At 44.1% G+C, this 13,471-nt stretch overlaps 1 protein-coding gene and 1 pseudogene across 8 annotated transcripts; one reads left to right on the top strand and one right to left on the bottom strand.

Moving 5' to 3' along the window:
- Positions 1-449: 449 nt before the first annotated feature.
- On the bottom strand, positions 450-1,155 carry LOC136525457 (sucrose:sucrose 1-fructosyltransferase-like; annotated as a pseudogene).
- A 2,850-nt stretch (positions 1,156-4,005) lies between these two features.
- LOC136528915 (rho GTPase-activating protein REN1-like) lies at positions 4,006-13,092 on the top strand. 8 transcript variants are annotated; one of them, XM_066521914.1, is made up of 26 exons: positions 4,006-4,524; positions 4,617-4,692; positions 4,841-4,957; positions 5,394-5,516; positions 5,883-5,919; positions 6,141-6,217; positions 6,976-7,046; positions 7,133-7,211; positions 7,510-7,657; positions 8,062-8,181; positions 8,311-8,388; positions 8,611-8,666; positions 8,751-8,820; positions 9,011-9,095; positions 9,309-9,552; positions 9,630-9,818; positions 10,386-10,413; positions 10,527-10,705; positions 10,779-10,828; positions 11,186-11,246; positions 11,337-11,420; positions 11,700-11,816; positions 11,902-12,053; positions 12,133-12,193; positions 12,282-12,521; positions 12,617-13,091. In XM_066521914.1, exons 3-26 carry the CDS (start codon positions 4,922-4,924, stop codon positions 12,809-12,811), a joined length of 2,580 nt encoding a protein of 859 aa, XP_066378011.1. In that variant the 5' UTR covers positions 4,006-4,524; positions 4,617-4,692; positions 4,841-4,921; the 3' UTR covers positions 12,812-13,091. The 8 variants fall into 8 exon arrangements, with proteins under 8 accessions (XP_066378011.1, XP_066378012.1, XP_066378014.1 ...); XM_066521915.1 differs by having other exon boundaries at positions 4,617-4,723; XM_066521917.1 differs by having other exon boundaries at positions 4,006-4,692; positions 11,986-12,053; positions 12,617-13,092.
- Positions 13,093-13,471: the final 379 nt, after the last annotated feature.

Genomic DNA, 13,471 nt, shown 5'->3' with positions numbered 1-13,471 from the left:
CACAATATATTCGCTAGAAACTGGAGCTGTTTAGGGACGTAGAAGCCCTGTCATTCAGCACTTAAATCTTTTTTTTTTTTGTGCAAAGAACATAGAGTTTTTTTTTTTTTTTTTTTTTTTTTTTTTTTTTTTTTTGAGAATCGCAAAGAGCATAGAGATGCCATTTTTTTTAGGGGAGCATAGAGATGCCATATGCCTTACCCCCAAGGCAAAGGGCCAGGCCCAACACTGATACTGGTCCACTCCGGTCTTTATGCATGCATGACAGTTGGAGAGGGTCTTGCTTGGGCCAGAAACATTCCATCTCTACTCTGCAAGCAATCCCTTTCTTTTCTTCTGATAAAAAAAACAGCAATTCATTTCTTTTCATTTCGCCCGAAAAGATCGCATTCAAAAAGAGGCAATCGATAATAAGCAGACAATGATGGATGGATTTATCCACTGGAGTACTAGCTATTAACTAATCCATAATCCATTAGAGGTCTGCAGGTGGGCATGACGAAGTCTAGGTTATAGGTGGAGTAGTCCATCTCGTGGACGACGAGCTTCCTGGCGGTGACGCTGCCCACGGTGCCGTTGTTGAAGAGGTACACCCCGGCGGCACCGTAGATGGCCTCCGTCGGGTACACGCGCGACGTCACGGCCGTCCTCCCGCCCATAGCGAAGCTCTCCACGATGGAGTGGTCCACCAGCACCCTCACCGCAAGCTAGGGCCTCCTCCTCGCCGTCCAGCACGGGCACGGCGCTGCCGACGACGCGCTTGACGATGTCGTTGGCCCGCGACGAGCGAGTCTCATCGTGGCACCAGTGCGCGCTCAGCCGCCCCTGCTGCCTGGACACGTAGAAGTAGACGCGCGTCGGCGAGCACCAGCAGGCTGAAGGGACCGCGAGCGCGCCGCGCCCAGCGACGCCGACGCCCGTGCCGCAGTCGTAATGTTCTTCGACGTCGTCGGCCTCGTCGCTGTCGTCCACAGCGCGGGCGTCCAGGGTGAACTCGGGAACTCGGCGACGACGATGTCCAACGGGTGTGTGACGCGGCGGAGCCTGAGCGTCAGCACGGCGCCGGGGCCGACGGTGACGCCGCTGAGGTCGGCGGAGCCGAGGCACAGCACAGCCGCGCAGGGAGTTCACCTCCTCGACGGGCCACTGCAGCATGCTAGCGCCGCCGGTCTTGGTGTCCAGAAGCACCGTCCGGGGGATGGACTGCACCCATTCATCCGAGGTTAAAATGGGCTCTAGTCCTGGTATTTTTTGCGCCCGGGACTACAGAGATCTTTAGTTCCGGTTGGTGTCTCCAACCGGAACTAAAGGTCCCTGCCCAACGGCTACTGCACTCGGCATAGTGGCAGGGGACCTTTAGTCCCGGTTGGAGACACCAACCGAGACTAAAGGTGGACCTTTACTCCCGGTTGGAGCCACCAACCGGGACTAAAAGTCCCTAACCTTTAGTTCCGGTTGGTAACACCAACCGGGACTAAAGGTAGACCCTTTAGTCTCGGTTGGTAACACCAACCCGGACTAAAGGACCCTTTAGTCCCGGTTGGTAATACCAACCGGGACTAAAGGTCCCCCGATGGGTTAATTCAAAAGGGAAGCATCCCATTCTTTGTCAGATGTGTTGTGTAAGTGGGGTGGTAAGCTACGCGCGAAGCAATGCATGAGGTCTTGGGTTCGAATCTCACGCAGCGGTGGGAGGAATTATTTTTTTAAAAGCTGGGAGGACCTTTAGTCCCGGTTGGTGTTACCCACCGGGATTAAAAGTCTCCCTTTAGTCCCGGTTCGTGACCCAGGATTAAAGGACCCCCTTTAGTCCCGGATGCTTACTCCCGGGTGGGGAACTGGGACTAGAGGGGGGTTTCCCACCAGGAGTAAAGCTTTGTTCTGTACCAGTGACCGACGCCCACCGCTTGGCCACGTCGGCGCGCTCCGAGTCGGCCTCGGTCCAGGGGATGTGGACTAAATCAATTCGATAATGATACATTTAACAAGGACGTCTCCCTCTCCCTCCGCTCACTCCCGCACGCGCCGCTCATCGAGTGACCCTATCCGCTCATCTTGTCCGCGTGTCTCGATGCTCGCTGCACCGTTTCCTCCCTGCGTCACCGTGCCCACCCGCCCACCCTACCCCGCCTTGCCGCCGCCAGTCCCCCGCAGTGCCGCACTCCATCCCCTGCAGCTTTCTCCACGCCGTATTCCCCACCGAGCCCGGTCTGCCTTGCCCGCCTCCACTGCGCAGCCTCCTCGCCGCGGGGGGCCCGCTTGCCGCGACCACCTCCACTGAGCTAGTGAGCCGCGACCGCCTCCACCGAGCCGGCGAGCCTCCACAATGAATGCTCTAGCAAGCAGGCGAGGGGGACGAGATTCCTGTGATGCCACGCCCACCGGCGAGTTGTTCGTGCCGCTGCCACACAGCGAGGTCCATGCACCGCCGTCGACCTCCACGGCGGCGTGCCTCCATTCGTCCAAACAAAGCCCAGACTGCAAGAGTATGTTTCAAGTGTCTCAGATGTTTTTCATTTGGATGTTGCAAGTGTTTCATTTTATGTTACAAAAGTATATCAGAATGTTGCATGTATTGCAGTGGCTATACACATGTGTTTTCAAGTGTATGCTCCAAATGTTTCATCTCGTTTTCCAGACGTATGTTTGCAAGTGTTTCATCTGCATGTTTTAAAAGTAGATCTGGTGTTACAACTAGTGTTTCAAAAGTAGATCTGGTATTGCAACTATTGTTTCAGATGCAAATTTCATGTGTTTCAGATGCCTTTAGACATAGTATATTGCAAAAGTTGCATCCGGATATTTCAAAAGTAGATCGGGTGTTGTATCTCTATCCTCGCTTTCTGCTGCCTTGCCTTCGCCTCGATGTCTCATCCTCCTCCCAGCGTCGGCTGAGCATCCGTCGCCCCCTCCTCTTTCTGGATGCTGGCATAGCCACTTGCCGTAATCACCTGATGCAGCTGTTGGCCGCGTGCATGCTCGTGAGAAGCAGAGGGGGCGCGAGCTCAGGACTCCCACGTGCAGTCGGGCTGTGCGGGCCCTGCGTGGGAGGGGGGCGCCGGATGCAAGTGCGCGGAGGGAGACAGAGTGCATGTGCCGACGTCCATCTGGGTACTAGCACTGCCGAAATCAATTTAATCTAGATTGTCTGCTCGTCTCTTCAACTTGGGATTATATATATCGTTGCAATTGCTCTGATGGATCAAAATATATCTGATGGTTAAGAACATAAACAGACATGCACACTAATTAAATTTTCATGTTTGATGGATCATCATATGTATATTGCACTCGTCATCCCTCGGTTAATTAATTCACTTTTTGCTGTGTGTCTGTCGAGGAAAAAGTGCAATATATAAACCATCTAGCAAGCTGATCAACAAGTGACAAAATGAATAAAGTAGCAGGGAGATTCTATTCAACATCACTAAAAGTAAGATAAACTATATATTAATTTCAAACCTGGTGATGTTTGGGTTGTCTTGAGTTAACCATATGAGACTCTGGCACGGTTGTTCTACAAGACACAAGAACGACACCAGTGCCTCAGCTCTTAGGGTGTGCTCAATGCCAATATCAAATCGCTAGCTTGGAAACAATAAAAAATCGAAAAAGCATGCAACCTTTCTACCAGATGGGGGAAGGAGCTGAGAGAGGAAGTCTTCTAGGAGTCCATGTGAGATTAGCGAGTTCAAAGGCGCTAGCTCGGTGATCTCTCTCTATGGCCAATAAAATCTCACCTAGACTACCGATTTAGAAACCGTGGGAAGCCCTTATATGCCTTCTGGGTTGAGTTTGGATGTTTGCCCTCATAATACATATTTTTTGGTTAAGTTTGATAAATATTTTGTCTTATAACAAAAAGTGCTAGTTAACGTTGTGTTTGTTTAAAACGTAATTATCTGTGACCGGGGGGAGTGGTATCTTTGAAAGGCAGCGCAGCACCCCATAAGTATGTGAATCGAATATGTCATTGACTCGGATCGGATGGTCCCACGGGTTGGAGCTGCTGCTGTGTTCCGGTTCCGGTTCCGGCGGCGCTCACGGATGAGACGAGACGACGATGGCTGGTCACTGTTCCCCAAATCCCAGCGGAGAGATGGAGGGAGTGAACAGTGGAGCAAGCAGGAACCCCGGGCGCGGGCGGGGCAACGACGTGGCGTCGTCCCTCCACCTGAACCGCATGCCATGTCTCCAATTGCTTCTCCGATGCTGTCCACTCCATTACCAAGAATAGTACTCCAATCGGATCCATGTATCTTGGAGAAGAGGGAGCTCAACCAACCAACCATGGATTGCTGCCACAAACAACAAGACCGGCCAAGAGGGAAGAGCGGAGGAGGGGCAGCTCTTGCAGCTGTCGGGGGCAACAACCATCGGGAGGCTAGTCTAGGCTAGGGGATTTCTGATCGCCTCCTGTCCTCTCCTGCCCCCGCAAGCCGCAACTTAATTACTCTGAAATCTGAATTCGCCGCTTCCCTCCGCCATTCGCGTCAGTGACATTTATTCCTTCAATTCATTCAGGTAACATCCGCGACGCCCCAGCATCTATATGTTTCGAATGTACATTGCCAGTCAGCCTGTAGCTGATTGCGATATGGATCATGGATCGACAGTCCATGCCCTTCACACAATCAAAATCGAATCTTGGTTGCACACCTGGAACAACGCACATCGATCAGCTCCACATAGGCACGTCTTTATCTGAAAGCACAGCAAATTGGTATTCGGATCAGTTACTTGTGCCATTTTTTTTCACCTTGCTCTTCTTTTGGGGGTTGTGGAGCACAAAGCTCATGACTTTATGGGCACTAACATTGTACCCTGCATCTCTAAATAGGGAGCAAGAACGGCAGCACATTGCCAGGACAGAAATCATCCTGACGTTCTTCGTAAGTCGGCCGTTTAGACCAGGCTGACAATGTCAGCTTCCGAGTTCAGGATTCCATACCAGCAAGTAAGCGGTTCATATGTTTCGACAATAACTTTTATGTTCCGTGCTGGAGTTTGGTTATCAATGTGTATATACCCCGTTGCATTATTCAAGTGCTTTACTGGAGTAATAAACTGGATATGACTGTTCTGAGTTGGGTAGCAATCACACCGTATAGTTTACTTCAGGCATTCTAGTTATGAATCATTGGTACACAAAAGAGTAATAAATCACAGAGAGTATGCTGCATAATGCATGCCTACGGAGGATATGCTGAAACAAAAATCCATGCCTTATTATGCTTTATATAATAATAGTAATAAAACTTCTCTACGTAAAAGCCTCCCCCCCCCCCCCTCTTCCTTTTGCACTAGAGTCAAGTTCACAAGATCACTGTTTAATTGTTTGACCGAGGCACTGTTCTACATGTTCACTTCACTTTGTTTAATTCTCTTGATAGGTTTCTTCTTCACAGCCTACTGAGAATGTAAATCAGTTTAAGACCTGTCGATGTGGGGAGGGAGACCCGAACTCCACATCTGAAACTGGTGACAGCCCACCGACCTCTTGTCCTAGTTGCCAGGTTTGTGTAATCTTACAACTAAAGGCTTTGTGCTGCAGTAAAGAAAATAAAAGAAATGGCCTTTTTAATGATGTACCGTGTCCTATAACTAATACGCTGCTCAACACGTATCAGCTGAATTTATACAATTTGATGTTTTCACAAGTTGTCATCACTGTGCATGGCTGCCACTGATGCTTATCTGCAACTTGGTTGTGCCTCAGCATATAGTCAAAGTGAAAGTTATTAGAAACTTATCTTATTGTTGCAAAGTATACTATTATTTAAGTCGTGATAGACAGTAAAAATAGAGAAATATACCTGGTTATGTTCTCCGTATCTTTGTAGAAATTTTTTGAGGACAATGATAAACATTTTCTAGTGCAGGTTCTTAAGAGTGGACATTTACTACTTTCATCTAAAGGTATGCTTTCCTGCGAATATGTATGATATTGCATAAACTCTGTGTTCTCCTCCCTCTCCTTTAATATCTTAAATAGTTTATTTATGCTATCCCTTTTTTAGTGCCAAATGGTCATATGTTGTTTAAGCGTCAAAGCTTGGCTGCCCCACTTAGTGACTTCCATAGTTGATCACATTTTACTTTCAAGATAAAACACTACATATTAAATCTTCTATAAACAGGAATTGGATGGACATCATGGAAAAAGCGCTGGTTTATTCTTACAAGGGCATCCCTAGTGTTCTTCAGAAGTGACCCTGTAAGATATACTGCACTAGTTCCTTCAATGTTCCTCCTTTTCCTTAAGTTCTACTGTATTATCTGTACTTTTTTGTGTTTATTTACATCATTATTCATACGTCAATCTGCTCTCTGTGATATCCTATTCATATGTTTGAGGTAAAATAATTTTTCTTGTAATGAAGAACACTAAAGAAGCTTTAGTAATGCTAATCCGCTTCTCGCGAGGAGATCCTAGCAAATACACTCCCAAATGACCATAACATTGTGAAACCTGCACTTTATTAATGAGATAATATTTTCTTCAAGTTTTACTTTGGCTGTAAGTCTCATTTTACTTTGTTAGTCATTACCAAGTAGTTGCTGGCAATATAGTATCTGCTAGACTGACTGAGTTCTGTTTTTATTGGGCCCTCTCAATACGGCTATACCATGATTATTTACCTATACGCACAGCTACTTGTGATATATTGTTGCTCAGATACCACTATAGATTATCGAATTGACATTACTCTACTGTGATGGAAATCAGAATACAATTATCATTGCATACACATTTTGTCAGGGGAAACATTCTGGTGATACTAGTGGTGAAGTGGGATAGTTACTTTTCGTCCTATTAGTTGGATAACAAAAGTTGCACAAAAGGTTATTTTTTGTTGTATCAAGCCATAAGTACAATTGCTAAAGCTTGTTTTTTCTTTCCATTTTTGAAGTTTGGTTTCTTAAAAAAAAAATAACACAGTACTCACTCCCAATTTTGTGCTTTAATTTCAGAATGTGCCTCCACCCAGAGGAGCTGAACCAATTGTTACACTTGGTGGAATCGACTTGAATAGCTCCGGAAGGTATGCAATGAAACCGAAACTTTGACGAAAGGTTGATGATTCTTCTATATTGTCTGATAAGCTTATAATATTGGGGAATGGTTAAGTGTTGTCGTCAAAGAAGAAAGGAAACTTTTGACAGTGTTCTTTCCTGATGGCCGTGATGGACGAACTTTCACTCTGAAGGTTAGTTGTCCAGTTCATACAATGTCTGGCATATTGCTTCCGGTGTTCCAGTTGGGTTTGGTTATTTGTTGCGGTTTGCACAACTGAGTGTGGCTGGTAGTGACTGAAGTAGCAGTAGTGATGGTTACTTGGTTAGATTGAGGTGAGGGCCATGCTAGTTCTAGTTCCTTAGGAGCTTGCAGGGGTCTATGCCGTAACACTGTAGAAATTGGCTCGTTTTTGTTCCATTAATTTGTTACAGGTACCATACTTGTATGTTATTATTTATGAATTAATAGTATGAATTTTCACCAAGCAGGCAGAAACTGCAGAAGATCTAAATGAGTGGAGAAATGCACTGGAGAGTGCTCTAGCACAGGCACCCAGCATAGCAAATACAATGGGGCAAAATCCAATATTCAGCACTGATGTAGCAGCAGAACCTGCTGAAGCTCCAGCTGAACAGTGTAAGCTGTGTTAATTTTCATCACTTGCTCACCATTCAGATATTAGATGTTTATAATATGCCTGCGTCTTTTTTTACATAATGGAAAGAATCCAGCTTCATCCTCAAAATAGAGGAATCAGCCACATTTATTACAAAAAAAAAATGCACACTCAAGCAACCATACAACCAAACTCTTAATAGTTCATAAGGTGGTCCTAAAAACGAAAGGCCATCTAGAGAGGCAAATAAATCAAGTGCCACTGACTCCAGGGTAGCGCATGCAAGGGCGATGATCAACTTAGAGACATCACTGCGCTAATTGTAAATAGTAGAATGGAACTCCTGCATTTGCTGATAACTGAACTTTTTTTGTGGGAGGGAGAGGGATGGATCCTTACATTTCATTATGCTAAGCAAGTTCAGTTGTTTGTGGTGCAGCGGAGGACAGTTCTGTTATTGGCAGACCTGCAGAATTTGCACTAGTAGATGCTGATGGTAGTCCATCATTTCTGGAGAAGGCCCTGAAGTTCATTGAAGATCATGGTAAGTTCTTTTGCTTATTGCGGTCATTACGCAATCTTGCCAAATTTTACGTTATGGTGAGTAAAAGCATAAATGGCTATAAATCATTCAGCACAGTCCTAACACACACAAAAAAACCTTCATCTGTAGGGGTCAAGGTAGAGGGCATCCTGCGTCAGTCTGCTGATGTTGAAGAAGTCAAACGCAGAATTCGGGATTATGAAAAGGGTGATTTCTTTGGACTGAACCTTTTCTTTTCTTATCTAGGATAACTACTTTTGGTGTTTGGCAGTCTTTAGTTCAATTAATAAAATAATCTGTCTTCTTCACTATGTTTTCATGAAGATATTTTATGAGGGCCATAATAATGTGGGAATTGTATTTTTATTTGCTTTGACTGCTTTACCTTCTTCTTTGTACTATTTAAGACACATTTAATTTGTTTTTTAGGGAAAAACGAGTTCTCCCCAGAAGAGGATGCTCATGTTATTGGTGACTGTATTAAGGTATATATTTGGCAAGTGTTGATTACAATCTCACTCAAAAGGAATGCTCTTCACTGATATTTGTCTGGTTTTCGTTTGATACAGTATGTTCTTCGAGAGATGCCATCATCTCCAGTTCCTGCATCATGTTGCACTGCCCTGGTTAAAGCATACCGTAAGATTGATTTGGAACTTTGCTTATGCATTCAGTAGTTATCTTGCATTTCTGAATTTATCAATCAAACTGATATATAATCCCAATTGATGTCATAAAGTAACTACACATAATTAAATCAATATATGCCCTTATCTACAGCATTTTGATATGTTAGAATCATACAATGATCAAGACTAGTGTTATACAGGAAGTGACAAGGCAAGAAGACTTGATGAGATAAATAGGGTGATATATGAAGTTTTCCCAGAACCAAATCGACAATTGTTGCAGAGGTATCTAACTTATATGCTTATATCATATTTTCTTGCCAATCAAGGCTTTATACTTATTAATTCCTGTGGCGTCATAGCTGGATTTTCATTCTTGATGGGGGCTTCTCATCCCTTGATATCATTATAATCAATTTGACTGAGTTACATTATCCTGTAGAACCATAACAAAATTATTCCAACAAATCGGCTCCAGACTAATCAGGTTTCTTTCAGGACTCTTAAGATGATGCAAATTGTTGAGTCACACAAAGCTGTGAATAGGATGTCTCAATCTGCTTTGGCAGCTTGCATGGCACCACTCCTCCTTCGACCTCTTCTTCTTGGAGAATGTGACATAGACAATGAATTTAGTATGGGAGGGGACAGTTCATTCCAGCTACTTCAAGCTGCTGCGGCTGCGAATCATGCACAAGCTATTGTTATTATTATGATGGAGGAATTTTATCAGATATTTGATGTATCCTCTTTTTACTGGATCCATTTGAAGTACTTCCCGTAGCCATTCATGAGTTATAACAACTGATTATCATACAGGACTTGGAAGAAGGTTCCTGTTCTTCAGATGCTTATACTGAGTCTGAGGATGATGATGTTGATAAGGAATATTCCACAGATAATGACATCCATGATGACGATGGTTCTTATGATTCTGGTGAAGATGACATTGAAGAAGACTTGGACTACTCTGATGACAGTGAACATGAGATCAACGCTAATGTCAAGGTACTTCACTGATCATTGTATGGATTCGAAAACATTATAGATGAGATATTCTCCATGCTGGCATTGGAAGGTCCTTCGAGACAGATGTTAGCTTTTTTCAGCCTTTCATGATATGATTCTTGTTTCAATGTGCTATATTTTATTATTTCAATTTCTGAGGTTACCCTGTTTTTCTTCCTTTTAGCATGCATAGATTAGCTCCTTGGCTCATATGTTTTGTCCATTAATATGGGTGCCTAAGTTATGTGTGTGGTCAAATTTTTCCACTTTTAAACAGTGGTATTTATATTTTTATAAAGATGGTTACATCAATAACTGCTTTTATTTCATGGAGACTTCTAAGTGCATCATATACTGCAAATCGCTTTGCGGTGTTTGTAACTATATTCTTACACAAGAAAACCTTGGTCACACTATGCTCTTGGATACAATATTGAAGAATTGTTTAGACTACTGCTTCAAAGCACATACAAAGTTGCAAATAACTTTGCTCATTTGGTGTAGAACACATGTATTTTTCAGAACTGCAGCTTTAGGTCTCTGACTTCAATTTTTCTTGGTCCATAGGTTAAAAACAATATCTCAGAAACTGCAGGTAATGAAAATAACCAGTATCTTCAACCTCCTATAAGAGCAGCAAGATAGAAAATGGTGCATCAAGGGAAGGCACTGATCAAAATTCTTCTCCGCTTAATTCATTTTCCATAGAAGGTGCACAGGCAGAGGATACCTCTCATATGGAGATCAATACTCAATCCAACCAGAAACAAGAATCATGTGGACCAAATGGATCCAAAGATCGTATACTAAGATCAACTTCTCGTTCATCATCTTCCAGAGAAAAATCTATGGAGAAGGGCAAAAGAACCTTATGGGGCCGTACTTCAGTAAGTGAAAATGTTATTGGTACAGTTCTTCATATTACTGCTGGTAGGTTTTATGGGAACACTTGATATACAGGCAAGGAAAGACCTGTCAACAGAGGAGATTGAATGCTGCAGCGATGATGAGTAAGTGGCCTGGACACCTTTGGCCTTTGGGCATGTCCTATTTTATTGAAAGAATTGTAAACATATATACTTTGAAAGCACCACAATCTTTTTCCAGCTTTTCTTTCTCAATACATTATTTGTTACTTGTGATATTGGTCTTTGTTTAATACTATCGCAAACTTGCCATTTGCCATTCGCTTATTCACTCTGAAGCTGTCCTTCAATTTGGTGTTTGCATGTTGACTTCAACTAGTAAAACTATCACAAACAAAACTTAACAGCAGTTTGGAACGAAAAATAAATAAAACATGCAAGGAAGCTTTCACAATTTCTGGCTGACATTTGAGTTATTTTCTGATGTGGCTTCTGAACAAGGACCCTTATTGAGAAACTTGAGAGCAGCAAAATTGATCTCCAATCGAAAATTGCAAAGGAGGTAAAGCCTTTTCCCCTAGGATCACATGAATTGGGTTAAGTGGCATTGTATACCTCCCGATGAGATGATATTGTTCCTTTTCTTTCATAGGCCAAAGAAAATGCAATCCTACAGTCAAGTCTAGAAAAGCGGAAAGAGGAACTACATGAGCGCCGTTTAGCACTTGAAAAAGAAGTAAGAACTGAAGGGTTATCTTTTCTTTTCATTTTGGGTCAGTAAAACCCAGGTAGCTTTGGATCACTTTGTCTCGATAAGAGATCGTTGTGCCATCAAGAAGAAATAAAGGCCACAGTGATTAGATGAGAAGCTTTGCAATAAAATAATGCTCAAAGTGTTCAGTATGCAAAATTATGGCCATGTAGTATTTCATTCCTCTGAAGGTGTTTGGGTGTGTTTTCTCAGAGTAAGTCATACATTTCTCTTTTTGACAGCAAAAAATTGTTGATTCAATAGGTTGAAAGTTTGAGGGACCAGCTGCAGAAGGAGAGAAATTTGAGAACATCCTTGGAGTCCGGGGTGATGAATTTGCGAAGAGGGCAGGTGTCCTTGCCGTCAACAGTAGACAGCAAGGTAGTTTCCTAAAGAAGTGATTAGCGAGTTTATTCTGAGTTCCTTTGTTCTCCATGATTTAAAATGTTTACTCTGTTAATTAAAGACTAAGGCTGATCTTGAGGAAGTTGCGACTGCTGAATCTGATATTATGAACTTGAAGCAAGAGGTTTCTGATCTTCGTGGGCAGGTTAGCAGCCAGCTGCTGTGCTGTGAATCATGCAACAAACGGCTCGTAAATACAGACAGGCTTGGCGGGTAAGGTTTTGGTCTGTTATTTTCTCTCTGGCGTCATTTCGGTTGTAGACTTGTAGTAAACTGGGGCCCCTTTCTCCAGACCTGAAAGCTCATCAGTGGAAGCGTCACCGACTGTTGGGGGTGATTCTGCATCTGACATTGTAAGAGTGCCAAATTCCTTTCATTCTGCTTTCAATATAAGCGGGAGGAAACTCTTTTCCAGGTTAAAAAGAACAGAAAACATTTCAGGGTGATATTGAGCAGTCAAGGAAGCAAACTGCGCAGCATTCGCCTTCTTCAACAGCCAAGCCAGGTCACGAGGCAGTCGGGAGCATCAGCCAGAGGGCTCCTCAAAGAAGGCAATCGATTGCCAGGGAGGGCCAAGATGGGTCGTCGTCATCATCCTCTAATTCGAAGTGGAATCTTGCGCAGAAACAGTATTCAAATAGCCCATTGATAAGAGGGCTTCATGGATCCAGCAGACTAGAGGTTTGTGCTTGAGATGAGATGAGATGATGCTCCTTTCCTATGTTGTCAATTGATGAGCTAGTGATGATGAGTGCTCCTATGTTGTTGCTGATCAGGATTTCGGTGGAAGCATACCACCAGCAGCGTCAACGGCATTAGTAAAGCTGACAAACCGGCTCAACTTCCTGAAAGAACGGAGGGCGCTGCTGGCAAGCGAGATGCAGAGCTTGGATTTGGGTCGGCCCCCAGCTGCTGCTGCTCCATCAGTCAAATCCCCAATACCAAAAGGCCATGAAAGGAAGAAGAGTTGAGCCTGATGAAGAAGAATCGATGTTAGTCTGTCCCTGGTGTGCTCTTCTGAATGTCAGTCACGTCCACGGCGATGTACGCCGCCGGCGGTGACGAGAGCTCGGTGAGGAGCTCGACACAACACACACAAACGCGAACACTTGGAACACGGAAGTTTTTGGTGCTGCGAACAACTAAGCAGCATTTTCTTTTTTCTATTCCTTTTTATTTGTGTGCAATACAAAGTAGTGGCAGGCAGCGACTAGCCGCACACCGCACGACGAGCACGTCCATCCCCATGCCCACGATGCCGCTAGAATACCGCTCAGCCCAGGAACATGCGAGCTAGTCTCGTCATGTCCTTCTACGCGCATGGCAGCCACAGGTTGGTGCTCGTGCGCATGCAAAGCCTGAAAAATAGAAAACATGCAAACTGAAACTAAACAACCTATGAACAAGTCTTACTAACATATCTCCTCCTAAGCCTTGTTCACGGTCTGTACATCGATGACGCCGATCTTGGAGCGCAGCTCACAGAACTGTTGAGGCCCCAATGCCTTCGTCAATATGTCTGCAAGTTCTTCAGCTGTCCTGACAGACTGTAGCTTCACCCTGTTTTCTTCAACACACTCCCGTATAAAATGATATCTCACATCTATGTGTTTACTACGGTCATGGAATAC

This window comes from Miscanthus floridulus, chromosome 19 (assembly GCF_019320115.1).
Source record: "Miscanthus floridulus cultivar M001 chromosome 19, ASM1932011v1, whole genome shotgun sequence".
NCBI lineage: Eukaryota > Viridiplantae > Streptophyta > Magnoliopsida > Poales > Poaceae > Miscanthus > Miscanthus floridulus.
The sequence above is the reverse complement of the archived record's forward strand: the minus strand, read 5'-3'. Positions and strand labels throughout refer to the sequence as shown.

Coding starts and splice junctions, on each gene's coding strand:
- LOC136528915 (XM_066521913.1), top strand. CDS start 4,922: ATGTCAGCTTCCGAGTTCAGGATTCCATACCAGCAA. Junction 11,247..11,336: donor AATCGAAAATTGCAAAGGAG/GTAAAGCCTTTT, acceptor TTTCTTTCATAG/GCCAAAGAAAATGCAATCCT. Junction 12,054..12,132: donor AATACAGACAGGCTTGGCGG/GTAAGGTTTTGG, acceptor CCCTTTCTCCAG/ACCTGAAAGCTCATCAGTGG.